At 40.5% G+C, this 14127-nt stretch overlaps 1 protein-coding gene across 1 annotated transcript; it reads left to right on the top strand.

Moving 5' to 3' along the window:
- The first annotated feature begins 555 nt into the window (after positions 1-555).
- Positions 556-3205, top strand: LOC106587151 (V-set and immunoglobulin domain-containing protein 1). Its single transcript, XM_014175224.3, has 4 exons — positions 556-830; positions 1200-1529; positions 2044-2222; positions 2595-3205. Exons 1-4 carry the CDS (start codon positions 767-769, stop codon positions 2706-2708), a joined length of 687 nt encoding a protein of 228 aa, XP_014030699.3. The 5' UTR covers positions 556-766; the 3' UTR covers positions 2709-3205.
- The last annotated feature ends 10922 nt before the right edge of the window (positions 3206-14127 follow it).

Genomic DNA, 14127 nt, shown 5'->3' with positions numbered 1-14127 from the left:
ATGATCCTATCGCTGATGAATTGGTTTTGTACAACACCTCTCATTTTGATGTCATCACAAATGACTTAAATGATGGCAGTCTCAGACTGAAGTATGTAGCGAATGATACAGCAGCGGAATAATTCAGTTTGAGTCGTCAGGCAAACAGGTTACATATTTTGAGAGAGAAAACCCCCCCAAAAGGTTATGTAGGGTTATGTAACTAAGCTAAATGTAGCATTCAGATTTCATATGTTTCTATTATGTTTTGATTATTTACATAATTACAATATGTATGCCATTGAATTTATAGGATTTATAGCTGTCTCTTCCTTCTGTTGTAGTTATTCGGTTAGCCTTTTATAATTTTATTTATCACAGTAGAACAACAGTCTTGTTAGTTAATCAATCAAATAGATTTTATGAATACACTCTTCTTGGGAATGGTATAAAACCTTTTTCTTTCTGCCTGTTTTGTTCTAGCTGGACACTAGACGGCAGTCTCTCCTCAATAACTGAGTGAACTGGCAGCCAGAGGGTTGCTGGCTTCAATATCCCATGAGCTACTTTCCACCGTTGTGCTCTTCAGCAAGGCCTTTTTACCCTAGATCTCAAAAATAGAATTCAATTAAGGATTGTTGTTTAGATTGTGTATAATGTTCAATACTGATGGTTGATGAGGGAGTGGTGGTTGAGAAGGGGCTTTGATGACATAGACGCCACTTCCTCTGTCTTTAAAAGTCAGACCGACAGAGAGACAGCAGTAACCAGGGTTTAAGTGTTGGAGATGTTACTGCACTGGTGTCTGCTGTTGATCGGTTTCTCTCTCAGCACATCAACCACAGCAGCAGGTAATAAGACTAACTTTTTGTTTCTCCTAACATTGAATGTAGAGTCACCAGTTTGGGCTCTGTTAAGCCTTTTTGCACCAGGAGCAAAGTTTACACTAGATGCAAAGTTTGCACCTGTTTTTTCAGATGGGTATTAAACATTTTGAGACTAAAATGACATGGTAGTGTATAGTGCCCTACATGAAAACAAATGTAAGTAGAAAAAATACAATTTGAGGTTTGTTTTTGGTGTTTAACCCTTTTTGGGGGGAAAACGGGTTCAGCCTTTGAATTTCCACTATGACATTATTTTGTAGAAACATGTTTATCTATGTATTACAAATATTCTCTGACTCATGGTTTATCTTTTCATTCACCTCTTTTCTATAGAAGCAATTCTCTGGGTGAAGACAGGGGAGAAGTTTACCATGAAGTGCTCCACCACTCTAAAAGACCAGGACGGAATGTACCTGTATGTTGGGCTGGACAGGGACAGGGAGGTGTTGTATTACTACCAGCATGACTCCAAGCTGACCTCCAGGAAAGGCTACTGGGACAGAGTGACGACTGAGGGACCTGTGGACCAACTGACCATCACCGTCAGTAACCTGACCATAGAGGACACAGGAGTCTACTGGTGTGTTTACACAAAAGTCAACAAATCCACGTTCAATAATTTTAGCACCCAAGGCAAAGGCTCCACTCTGGTGGTGGTGAATGGTAGGTATGTGATTACACTCTAGGGCAGGGGCATTCAACTCTTACCCTACGAGGTCCAGAGCCGTCTGGTTTTCTGTTCTACCTGATAATGAATTGCACACACCTGGTGTCCCAGGTCGATATCAGTCCCTGATAAGAGGGGAACAATGAAAATAAGGAGTGGCTTCGAGGTCCAGAGTTGAGTTTGAGGGCTCTAGGGGATGTGATATGTTTCTCTTCTCATGAATTAACGGTCAATTTCACATGTAGAAAAATGTGTGTAATCTAGAACCCAGACTAGTGTTTCTCAATCTGTGGTTCATAGACAGGCAGGTGTTCCAGACTCATTTACTCAGCTCTCGAGGGTTAGTTTCCATATAAACAACCATGGCTTGCTGGACCCGATACAAACATGTTGAGAAACACTGTTCTTCAGTGGCTTTTCTTTGATGCAATTCTGTCTCCGACAGAGTTATTTTGTGTGAGTGCTGCAGTATACTGATTCGATTTTCCCATTTGGTGATTTCTTCCATAGACGATGCCCCACAGCTGCCATGTCCTACAGCTACTGCAGTAACGCTGACCCCCTTTCATCTGGCCAATGAGAAGCTGTGCCCATCTGGCGTGGTAAACATCATCATCATCATCATCATCACCAGCCTCTTGACCATCCTGCTGTGTGCTGTCATTTTCCTCATCTGGGTCGCTCCACGGGTGAGTGTGCTGAAGGTTGCCTTGGTGATGGGTCAATCACGTGTATCTGTCAAAACGTTGTCCTTTATCAAAAAGTTGTCCTCGTCCTGCTAAACATGTTGAGAGCATAATACTGGTGTGCAGATTTATATTTTTTTCTAAACTCTGTCAAAACACAATGTCCTTTCAATGCCAGTCATTGTAGTGACTAAAATGGACAAAGGGAAATTCAGATGCATTATTTTTTTATCAATGTCCAAGAATAATTAAAAAGTGGTTGAAAAAAACAATTGGAACCATTTCCATGTTTAACCGCTAGGTTTTATGGGAATTATGGGAATTATTTGCTTGTAGCGCATAATATATGAATGAAGCAACATTCCTGTTTCACAGGTGAAGAGGTGCTGTAACCAGGGAGGATCCACACCCCAGGTCTTTCCTGAGTCTGTCTATGAAGACATGGCCAGGAAACACACTTATCCACCAGACACACAGGTAGAATCGTAGGTACCCCTATTGTACCCCTATTCTGTCTCTACCAACGGAGGAACTAGGACCAGTGAGTTCTTCAAATGCTTTTTCTGAATATTGCTTCTTTACTTTCTCAGAATTGAAAAGCCTGTTCTGCTGTATTTCACAGTTCTAGCCTCAATGCAAGTCTTTGTGGTAAATTGTCTGTGTGTGTGTGCACGTATGTGTCGCACCATACCATGCTTATGTGTGTGAATAAAATCTCTATATGATAAGTATTCGTATTTCAACAGAAGACCAGCGGGAAGGAGGGGAACAGCCAATGTTATATTCCAGGGCTATTCAACTATATTCTTACGGGTGCTAGATGTAAAAAAGTTTTATTTCAGGGAGGGCGGACATTTTCCACATGCAATGCACACACACCAATAAAAGAAAAGGCTCAACGCTCGCTCACCATTTTATTTATTTTTTATTTATCTCAATAAATAAGACAATAACTATAGTGCTTTTCATTTTGGCACTGAACGTCAGATTTTGGCGCAGATATTTTATGAATGTTGATCTTTTATGAAGAATTGATCAAAGGGCCAGTCTAAATTAATAAATGGGCCGGATCTGGCCCGTGGGCCGCCAGGTGAATATCCCTGTTTTAGTCCATAAGGTGTAAAGGTTATAGCAATGGAGGCCTACCAATACCTTTTTTTCAGTACATCAGGTCATACGTTTTATATTGGTTTTAGTTTGAAATAGTGCTGTAGGCTGTGGTGTGTAGTGTTTTTAGGTCACTGGACCACTCAGGAAGCTGTTCCTGTGCATGTGGTCTGCTACAAAGTCAAAAGAGCTTCAACGTTAAAATGAGAACAGTTTGTTAAAACCTTTATTATATTTGATCATAGGTACAAATGTTTTAGCTGCCTAAACTTTATCAGGTACATCAGGATATAAGCCTACGAGTCAGTTTCAACTTCCTAAACATTATTTCCACTTTGAAAACCAGTTATTGTGTAAAATATGTTTTGGGGTGGGAAACATATTCACACCGTTTATTGCCTTTTAATCAAAATATTGATACATAATTAATAGTCATGTGATATTCAACTTGTGTATTCATGTTTATGTTGTATTTGTATACAGTTGAAGTCGGAAGTTTACATACACTTATGTTGGACTAATTAAATTTCTTGTTAACTATAGTTTTGGCAAGTCGGTTAGGACATCTACCTTGTGGATGACACAAGTCATTTTTCCAACAATTGTTTACAGACAGATTATTTCAATTAATCCCAATTCCAGTGGGTCAGAAGTTTACATACACTAAGTTGACTGTGCCTTTAAACAGCTTGGAAAATTCCAGAAAATAATGTCATGGCTTTAGAAGCTTCTAAAGCCATGGCTAATTGACATCATTTGAGTCAATTGGAGGTGTACCTGTGGATGTATTTCAAGGCCTACCTTCAAACTCAGTGCCTCTTTGCTTGACATCCTTGGAAAATCAAAAGAAATCAGCCAAGACCTCAGAGAAGAATTGTAGACCTCCACAAGTCTGATTCACCCTTGGGAGCAATTTCCAAACGCCTGAAGGTACCAGGTTCATCTGTACAAACAATAGTACGCAAGTATAAACACCATGGGACCACGCAGCCGTCATTCCACTCAGGAAGGAGACGTGTTCTGTCTACTAGAGATGAATGTACTTTGGTGCGAAAAGTGCAAATCAATCCCAGAACAACAGCAAAGGACCTTGTGAAGATGCTGGAGGAAACAGGTACAAAAGTATCTATATCCACAGTAAAATGAGTCCTATATCGACATAACCTGAAAGGTCGCTCAGCAAGGAAGAAGCCACTGCTCCAAAACCGCCATAAAAAAGCCAGACTACGGTTTGCAACTGCACATGGGGACAAAGATCGTACTCTTTGGAGATATGTCCTTTGGTCTGATGAAACAAAAATAGAACTGTTTGGCCATAATGGCCATCGTTATGTTTGGATGAAAAAAGGGGAGGCTTGCAAGCCGAAGAACACCATCCCAAACATGAAGCATGGGGGTGGCAGCATCATGTTGTGGGGGTGCTTTGCTGCAGGAGGGAATGGTGCACTTCACAAAATAGATCGCATCATGAGGTAGGAAAATGTTGTGGATATATTGAAGCAACATCTCAAGACATCAGTCAGGAAGTTAAAGCTTGGTCGCAAATGGGTCTTCCAAATGGACAATGACCCCAAGCATACTTTCAAAGTTGTGGAAAAATGGCTTAAGGACAACAAAGTCAAGGTATTGGAGTGGCCATCACAAAGCCATGACCTCAATCCTATAGATAGTTTGTGGACAGAGCTGAAAAAGCGTGTGCGAGCAAGGAGGCCTACAAACCTGACTCAGTTACACCAGCTCTGTCAGGAGGAATGGGCCAAAATCCACCCAACTTATTGTGGGAAGCTTGAGGAAGGCTACCTGAAAAGTTTGACCCAAGTTAAACAATTTAAAGGCAATGCTACCAAATACTAATTGAGTGTATGTAAACTTCCGACATCAACTGCATGTGTATGTGGTACGCATTGGTGATGTTCAGCTATATTTCTTACAGTATATTGGATGTTTGGAAAGCTTTCTATCTAAACCAAGTGAAGACAAGTTCAGACAGGAAACCAGAGTATTTGCATCAGCTGATATCGCACCAATTAGGTTCACTCTACTGTAAAATGGCGGTCTATTTAGTCAACCAGGTAATACACACTAAATCCATGATGGCTGCTGCGTGCAAGCTATGCACTGGTGTTCTTGTTGACATGCTATGCTGTAACATGCAGTACTCGCCCTGCATGTCTGCTTTCTGACCACCCACCCCAGACTCCACCTGTTTGGGCACTGCTTTTGTTTCAGTCAGGGGGATTAGTATAGCATACCTTGTTCACTGTTTATTATTATGTTATTATAATGCATGCTCTGGCAGTGAGCTACCCAGAAGGAGCAGAGCCTAACGCCAAGAGTAACATATATAATGTGTTTTAATATTTTCTAATAAATGTCCAATTAAAATGTCAATATACATGAGCAGCATCATGAAGTTGTTTTTTCAACATACTATCTTCTACAATCATATCTAAAATCATAACCATAAGTCAAGTACTCTATTAATGTCACACATATCCTGTAAGCCAGACCTCCGTGTGCTGCTGGTGACAGTGACTTCTGATGTGGTGGCAGCAAACACATGCGAAACTAAACCCAACACCTCAGGGGAACATAAATGCATCTCTTTTACACGCCATCATTTTCAGAAACCAGTGAGTGAATAACTCCACAACCAAACACACAGAGCCTACCCTGCATGGCATACGAATATGGAGCGCAGGCTGTATCCCCACTCTCACACACTCTACTAGTTATTTATTATGGAGAGACATGTTGAGAGAGAAGTGTGTCTTAAAAGTCAAACTTTTTCTGAACGTATAAATCTTACTCTTAATCAGAATTCTTAAGGCCGATGTGGTTTTGTGTCTGCTACAACGGGTTGGTCAAATCAAGCATTGTGGTTGGTTGAGACGCGCTCTAAGCCATACAAAGAACCAGTTTAGCACGGGTAGACCTATAACGCAAACACGAGCATCTTGTTTTCTGTTCCATCTGAGAAATCCCTGCGCATCCATTGTCTCATCAGCCCAGCCAGCCAATTGATTAGCTGGATCGCCACTGTACAAAGCATCTAGACATTACTTCCCCTTGCTTATAGCCTAACGTTTGGTTTGCAACAACTGTCTCTCAAAATTTGCTAAATTGTTTCAATATTGAAATTCGATTCCCACTGTCCTGTTTGATTTGATTTATTAGGATCCCCATTAGCACCGGTTACTTTTACTGGGGTCCGACCTTACAAAAGACTTTACGATTTACATTTAAAAACATTAACATGTAGTGTGTGTGTGTGCGCATCTATTAGTTACACATACATGTCAGTATATACACAACGCCAAGTGGGTCATGGGGAGAGGCATAGTGCTGTGAGGTGTTGCTTTATTTGTTTTTTTAAACCAGGTTTGCTGTTCACTTGCGCTATATAAGATGGAATGGAATTCCATGCACTCATGGCTCTGTATAATACTGTATGCTTCCCTTTTCTGGACCTGGAGACTGTGAAAAGACCCCTGGTGGCATGTCTGTTGGGGTGTGTGTTATGTGTTATGTGTGTAAGTTGACTATGCAAACTATTTGGAATTTCCAACACGTTGTTTCTTCTAAAAACAAGAAGTGACGCAGTCAATGTTTCCTCAACTCTTAGCCAAGAGAGACTGGCATGCACAGTACTAATATTAGCCCTCTAATTACAATGGAGAGCAAAACATGCCGCTCTGTTCTGGGCCAGCTGCATCTTAACTCGGTCTTTCTTTGCAGCACTTGACCATATAACTGGACAATAATCAAGATAAGATTAAACTAGAGCCTGAAGGACTTGTTCTGTGGAGTGTGGTGTCAAAAAAGCAGAGCATCTCTTTATTACAGACAAACCTCTCCCCATCTTTTCAACCATTGAATTTACACTGAACAAAAATATAAATGCAACATGAAAAGTGTTGGTCCCATGTTTCATGAGCTGAAATAAAAGATCCCAGAAATGTTCCATATGCCCCAAAAAATGTTTTGCACAAATTTGTTTATGTAATGAAAATTATAAGATTAAAGGTTTGACTAAATGATTTCACCCTGAAAATGTATAACCGAGTGATTATAAGATGAAGGTACTAATGTGTGTGTGTGTGTGTGTGTGAGGAAAAGTTGAAGCTTAATGATTTAGCAGTGTAAGCAAGACATTCAAGGAAAAAGGGGAGCTATTAACAGACAGCAGACAACTTGTGACTACTGTGAAACTGATAACAGGAAGAAGGTCTCCGTTAGGCTTACAGTAGATTATGTAACATGGGGCAGGATATGATAAGCAATGTATGTGATGGAGAAGACTTGTAAATAAGCATTGACAGTGTTAAAGAAGAGGAGGGGCAGTCGTAAGGGGTATGACATATGGTATGACCAAATGTTAGGTGTAAAAGGCTGTGTACATTGTATGATATTCAGAGCTCTCGTAAATAAACATTCTGACCAATTGTAAGCTGGCTCTCCGTCTGCTTCATTCAACCAGAATCTTACACCCTCTGGGGGGCAGACTGAGTAGTTTAATTGAAGTTCGGTTTAAGAACATTGATAACTTAATTCACGTAACAGTTTACATTGGTGTTAGTGAGCATTTCTCCTTTACCAAGATAATCCATCCACATGACAGTTGTGGCATATCAATAAGCTAATTAAACAGCATGATCATTACACAGGTGCACCTTCTGCTGGGAACAATAAAAGGCCCCTCTAAAATGTGCAGTTTTGTCACACCACACAATGCCAAGTTGTCTCAAGTTTTGAGGGATTGTGTAATTGGCATGCTGACTGCAGGAATGACCACCAGAGCTGTTGCCAGATAATTTTATATACATTTCTCTACCACAAGCCACCTCCAACATCGTTTTTAGAGAATTTGGCAGTACGTTCAACCGGCTTCACAACTGCAGACCACCTGTATGGCGTCGTGTGGGTGAGCGGTTTGCTGAAGTCAACGTTGTGAACAGAGTCTCCCATGGTGGCGGTGGGGTTATGGTATGGGCAGGCATAAGCTAAGGACAACACACACAAGTGCATTTTATCAATCACAATTTGAATGCACAGAGATACCGTTAGGAGATCTTGAGGCCCATTGTCATTCCATTAATCCGTCACCATCACCCCATGTTTCAGCATGATAGTGCACAGCCCCATGTTTTAAGGATCTGTACACAATTCCTTGAAGATGAAAATGTCCCAGTTCTTCCATGGCCTGCATACTCAGACATGTCACCCACTGAGCATGTTTGGGATGCTCTGGATCGACAGATATGACAGCATGATCCAATTCACACCAATATCCAGCAACTTCGCACAGCCATTAAAGAGGAGCAGGAAAACATTCCACTAGCCACAAACCTCTACCTTTTTATTTTATGGTATCTGTGACCAACAGATGCATATCTGTATTCCCATTCCTGCGAAATCCGTAGATTAGTGCCCAATTTATTTATTTCAATTGACTGAATTCCTTATATGAACTGTAACTCAGTAAAATCATTGAAATTGTTGCATGTTGCATTTATTACTGACCACCCATTCCAAAACTGTCTGCAACTATTTGTTAAGGGTTTCAGTGACCTCATTAGCTGTGGTTGTTGATGCGTATATGGTTGAATCATCAGCATACATGGACACATATGCTTTGTTTAATGCCAGTGGCAGGTCATTAGTAAAAATAGAAAAGAGTAGAGGGCCTAAATAACTTCCCTGTGGTACACCACACTTTGACATTAGAGAAGCGTTCATGAAAGAAAACCTATTAGATCGATAGCTCTGAATCCACAATATGGTTGAAAAGCCATAACGCAAGTTTTCCCTATACAGCATGTTATGGTCAATACTATCAAAGGCTGCGCAGAAATCTAACAGCACAGTTCCCACAATCATCTTATTATCAATTTATTTCAACCAATCATCAGTCATTTGTATCAGCGCAGTACATGTTAAGTGTCCTTTTCTATAAGCATGCTGAGAGTCTGGGATCACTGGTAGGTTGGCCATCCAGAACTTCACCTCTGTCCATCAGGGCATCGAGGACAGTGGCCTTGGACTCAAACAAAGAGCTGTCGAACCCAAGGAGGTTGAAGCTCTTCACCCCCTCTTTAAGCTTTGTTTAAGCGTCGTTCTGATCGTGACGTCATGTAACATTTCTCACAGCACTCTTTGTGTGGATGGCTGAGCTTCTGCAGATGTCTCTCTCTCACCTTCCCTTGACCTCTAAAAACTTTTCTGTGGGTGCGTGCATTTGCTACGTCTGCCAATCCGGACTCGCGCTTCAAAGTTCTGAGGGTTTATGTGAGGAGTTTTGTATGCGATTGCAAAGTCTTGGCTCCACTTTTTCAAATTGATAGTGCATGTATTTGTTCAAGACAGTTATCTCAAAACAGTTTCTTCCTGGAGACGTCTGCAGGAAGAAACTATCTACTAGGTAAGTGCTAACTTTGTGACTGGCGTTACTTCTGCTTTGCTAGCTAGCCAATTCAATCTGTATCGTGGAAATTCAGCGTTACAGCAATCACATCAAGCAGCTGAAATGACAGCAAACTATGTGCATTTTCATTTGTTTTACCTTAGTTTCTATTGCCAATTATTTGGATATATCCATTATAATAATATGCACGGCAGGTGGAGATGACAATCAACAAAACTGCAACATGTTGCATCGGTCGGATAGGCACGCAGCGAGGCTGATATTAACCGCCGCTGTACCAAACCAAATGCTAGGCTAGGGCCCTTATGATGCTTCCTATCAAAGTTAGACAGTTATAGTCTGTCCTGGGCATCAATCTCATTGGCCCTCTTGAGAAGAGAACAGCGTCTGGTAAACAGCACGCCCTAACCATGACTGACCTCTTCAGCAAATGGGTAATTGCTGAACCCTTGGAGGGCAAATCAGGAACAGAGATCGCTTCAATAGTCATCAACAAACTTCTTGATTTTGGACTTGTGGACCACATCCTCACTGACCAGGGAGGGGAGTTTGCAAACGATAAACGTAGTCTTAATGTCACTGATGTCAAACATGGGTCATGAAAAGTCTAACACTTTTGAATCATAACCATGCAAGTGCTATGTTTGTCACTTTTTTTTATTTTTCATCTCAACAGATCCATGTATAGCCACAAGGTTTTCCCAGCTAGAAGCAGAAACGGAGCTAGCAGCAGAAATTGAGACCAAGGATGTGAGTATACAAATGTAGTAATTAATGTAATGTCTAACGCAAACATCTCCGCTCATACGCAATGTATTAACAGTGTTACAATTTCTCTCAATAGGTGAAAACACTTCCCGTGTGTGCATTCATATCCTGGTTGCACAGTTAGACAAACAGCAGACATATCCATGAACGTGTCCTGTCTTGTTAACTGAAGGCATGAAATGCAGATTGACTAAACTTTATTACTTTATCAGCTTTTAAAATGACTGCACTCTCCTGATTTATATTTAGTACTTTATTTGCGAAGGTATTTACATTCTTATAAACTCTAAACCCAAACAGGATGTCCAGACAAACAGCAAGGTCCTTCTTCCTCACTGTGTGAGAGCTGATCCTGAGAAAGGGGACCCTTACATCCTTTGTGTGCGTGTCCACTTAATGATATATGCGACCGCTGAAGACCTAAGACTAATTTAAAATGGCTGGTGCAGGAGGTCTCATGAGATACGCATGTATTTAATATATTCAACAAGTCTTCGATGGTGCGTCCGAGTAGATCAGTGTGTACGCCTCAAAAGGCTTCCTCCAAGGCATCGAGTCAGAAGGTCTGGACTTGCTGAGGTACCTTAACCCTCTCCATACTTGAATTCCAAAACACATGGGAAATTGTGGTTGTGGTATATTAACCCTTTACACTCGTGGGAATTTGCCTATATGGATTGGGCTGAATTTAAAATGTTTCTTACAGAAGAAATATGAAAAGCATATGCATACACATGGTAGCAATTGAAAGGAAACAGTTTGTAGAAGCAGAAATATTAATTAAATCTGAAAATACTCTGAATACCATCAGTAACATAACAATATTCCTGGAAAATATAGTGTAGGTGCAACACAAACAAAAACAATGACAAGGGTTTGAGTGAGAGGACTAACTGGAGTCTCCAAGTGGCCACACCGCTCTCTAAAGTGTGCACAGTTCCTAAGTCATGTTTATGACTCAAAGAAGAGTCCTAAACTATAAGGTGTTTTGTCGAGCTCTCCTAGTTGTGCCGCTGAGGAACAAGAGCAAACACACTTTTAGTTTTGTTTGTAACACTTTCCATCCTCGCCATCACACAATTACTGTTGTTGTTTACGCCATCCAGAAACGGACCATTATAAATCACAATCTGGGTCAGGTGGGCATCATTTGAAAGCTTGTTGTATTGCCAACATGACCAGCGAAGTTATAAAATATGATATTAGGCTTAATACCTTAACTTGATTTCCTGAGTTATAGTTTGAAGTTAAAATGTTACGTTATATCAACCCAGCTAGGCAATCAAATGTTTCAGTGTAATAGCTTACGTCTTACGTGTACAGTACCAGTCAATGCAATTCAGGGTCAGAGGTTATAGTAAATACAACCCATATTTATCTTCATTCATTTCCCCTTTTGTACTTTAACTATTTGCACATTGTTACAACACTATATACCTGTATAGACATAATGACATTTTAAATGTCTTTATTATTTCGGAACTTCTGTGAGTGTAATGTTTACTGTTAATTTGTATTGTTTATTTCACTTTTGTTAATTATCTACTTTACTTGCTTTGTCAATGTTAACATATGTTTCCCATGCCAATAAAGCCCTTGAATTGAATTGATTATAGGTTTGGTAAGCATAGAATGGAGTCATGAGTGCTGCAGTGAATATTCTTCAAAATAGACAAACAGAATAACCCAGGGTATGGCGCCATGTCATCTTGTAACTGTACATCAAAGAAAGTGATCTTAAAGACGAGTCACGAAAAAGCTGTGACATTGGAGAAAGACACAAACAAGCTAAAAGTGACCGTCAATAAGATTCAAATCAAAGTTAATGAACTTAAAAAGGAGAACACCGTTCTGAGAGAAGCCTTACTTTACATACAGACTAGATCCATGAGAGATGATCTGTTACTTACAGGTATCCAAGAGAAAGGAGACGTTCCTGAATGTGTAGTTAGAGTTCCTCCTTAAAGCGCTTCAGATTCCACGCGAAGCTATGGATAAAATCCCAACTCGAACGTGTACACCGCTTTGGGCAGAGAAGGCGCAGGTATGAACGCCCAATCGTTGCCAAATTTGCTTTCTTTAAATAAAAAATGATGGTTAAAAGCCTGGGTAAAATTCTTGCTGGCATGAATGACCAGTTCCCAAAGGAAATTGCAGACCGGCGCAAAGTTCTGTATCCAATCTTCAAGGGAAATGTATTGAAAGGGAAACGCTTAGCTCTCATAGTCGATAAACTGTATATTGATAACCAATTGTTCACAGACACAAAGACTACTCCATGGCTATCCTAAAAATTACAAAGTTCTCATAGAGGAGGCAAATAATGAAACAAAAATAATGTTATGGATTGGTGCGGATCCTTATTAACATGCCAGTAGTTATGTGAATGCCATAAAGTTAATTTACAGATGGGTCTGTTGTGTTTGTATAACAATGCAATCCATCTGAACTCTCCACTCACCATATTTTTTTGTCCAACACAATAAGCCATTGAAACTATTATAACATGTATAGAGAATTTGATACAATAAAGAAATCTAAATTAGATTGTGTATAGTGTTCAGTAATACAGTGGTTCTTAACCAGGGGTACTAGGACCCATGGAGGTACTTGGCCTATCCACAGTAGGAACATAATAAGACTCATGTTTAGACCATAGGCTTACTGGTAAAATGCATAAGGCGGTACTCTAGGCAGAGCAACATTCAGTTGGTGGTACAGTAACTGCGAAAGGTTGGGAACCACTGCAGTAATACATGAAGGTGTGGTTGACTGTGAGGGATTGTGATGTCAGATGTTTCCTATTTCCTGTGTATTTATAAGTAGATGACAGACAGCGGTATACAGCCAGCTGTGGTGATGTCACTGCTGAAGTGTTTGTTGTTGTTCTACTTCTCATTCAATGAGTTGACCACAGCAGCAGGTAAGGCAAGCTGTTTCTTCCCACCAATCAAGGTTGATTCTGTGTTAAATCATCAGTATGGTACATATGTATCTTTGAATCTAACAACCTTGGTTTCTCTTCCTTTCATCTCTTTTCTATAGAAGCAATTCTCTGGGTGAAGACAGGGGAGAAGTTTACCATGAAGTGCTCCACCACTCTAAAAGACCAGGACGGAATGTACCTGTATGTTGGGCTGGACAGGGACAGGGAGGTGTTGTATTACCACCAGCGTGACTCCAAGATGACCTCCTGGAGAAGGTACTGGGAGAGAGTGAAGACTGAGGGACCTATGGACCAACTGACCATCATCGTCAGTAACCTGACCATAGAGGACACAGGAGTCTACTGGTGTGTTTACACAAAATTCAATGAAGCCACGTATGAAAATGATTTGAACCAAGGAAGAGGCTCCACTCTGGTCGTGGTGAATGGTAGGTGTATTTTTACACTCTAGATGTGATGTGTTTTACTCTTCTCATGAATGAACAGTCAATTTCACATGTAGAAAGAAATTGTGTAATATAGAATCCAGACTAGTGTTTCTCAATCTGTTGTTCATAGACTGGCAGCGGTCCCTGAGGTGTTTCAGACCAATTTAGTGAACTCTCAAGTGTTAGTTTCAATATAAACAACCATAGCCTGCTGGTCCCGATACAGAAAAGCTG

This window comes from Salmo salar, chromosome 02 (assembly GCF_965601325.2).
Source record: "Salmo salar chromosome 02, fSalSal1, whole genome shotgun sequence".
Taxonomy (NCBI): Eukaryota; Metazoa; Chordata; class Actinopteri; order Salmoniformes; family Salmonidae; genus Salmo; species Salmo salar.
Note: the sequence above shows the minus strand (reverse complement) of the source record. Positions and strands in the feature narration are given on the sequence as shown.

Coding starts and splice junctions, on each gene's coding strand:
- LOC106587151 (XM_014175224.3), top strand. CDS start 767: ATGTTACTGCACTGGTGTCTGCTGTTGATCGGTTTCTCTCTCAGCACA. Junction 831..1,199: donor CACATCAACCACAGCAGCAG/GTAATAAGACTA, acceptor TCTTTTCTATAG/AAGCAATTCTCTGGGTGAAG. Junction 1,530..2,043: donor CACTCTGGTGGTGGTGAATG/GTAGGTATGTGA, acceptor TTTCTTCCATAG/ACGATGCCCCACAGCTGCCA.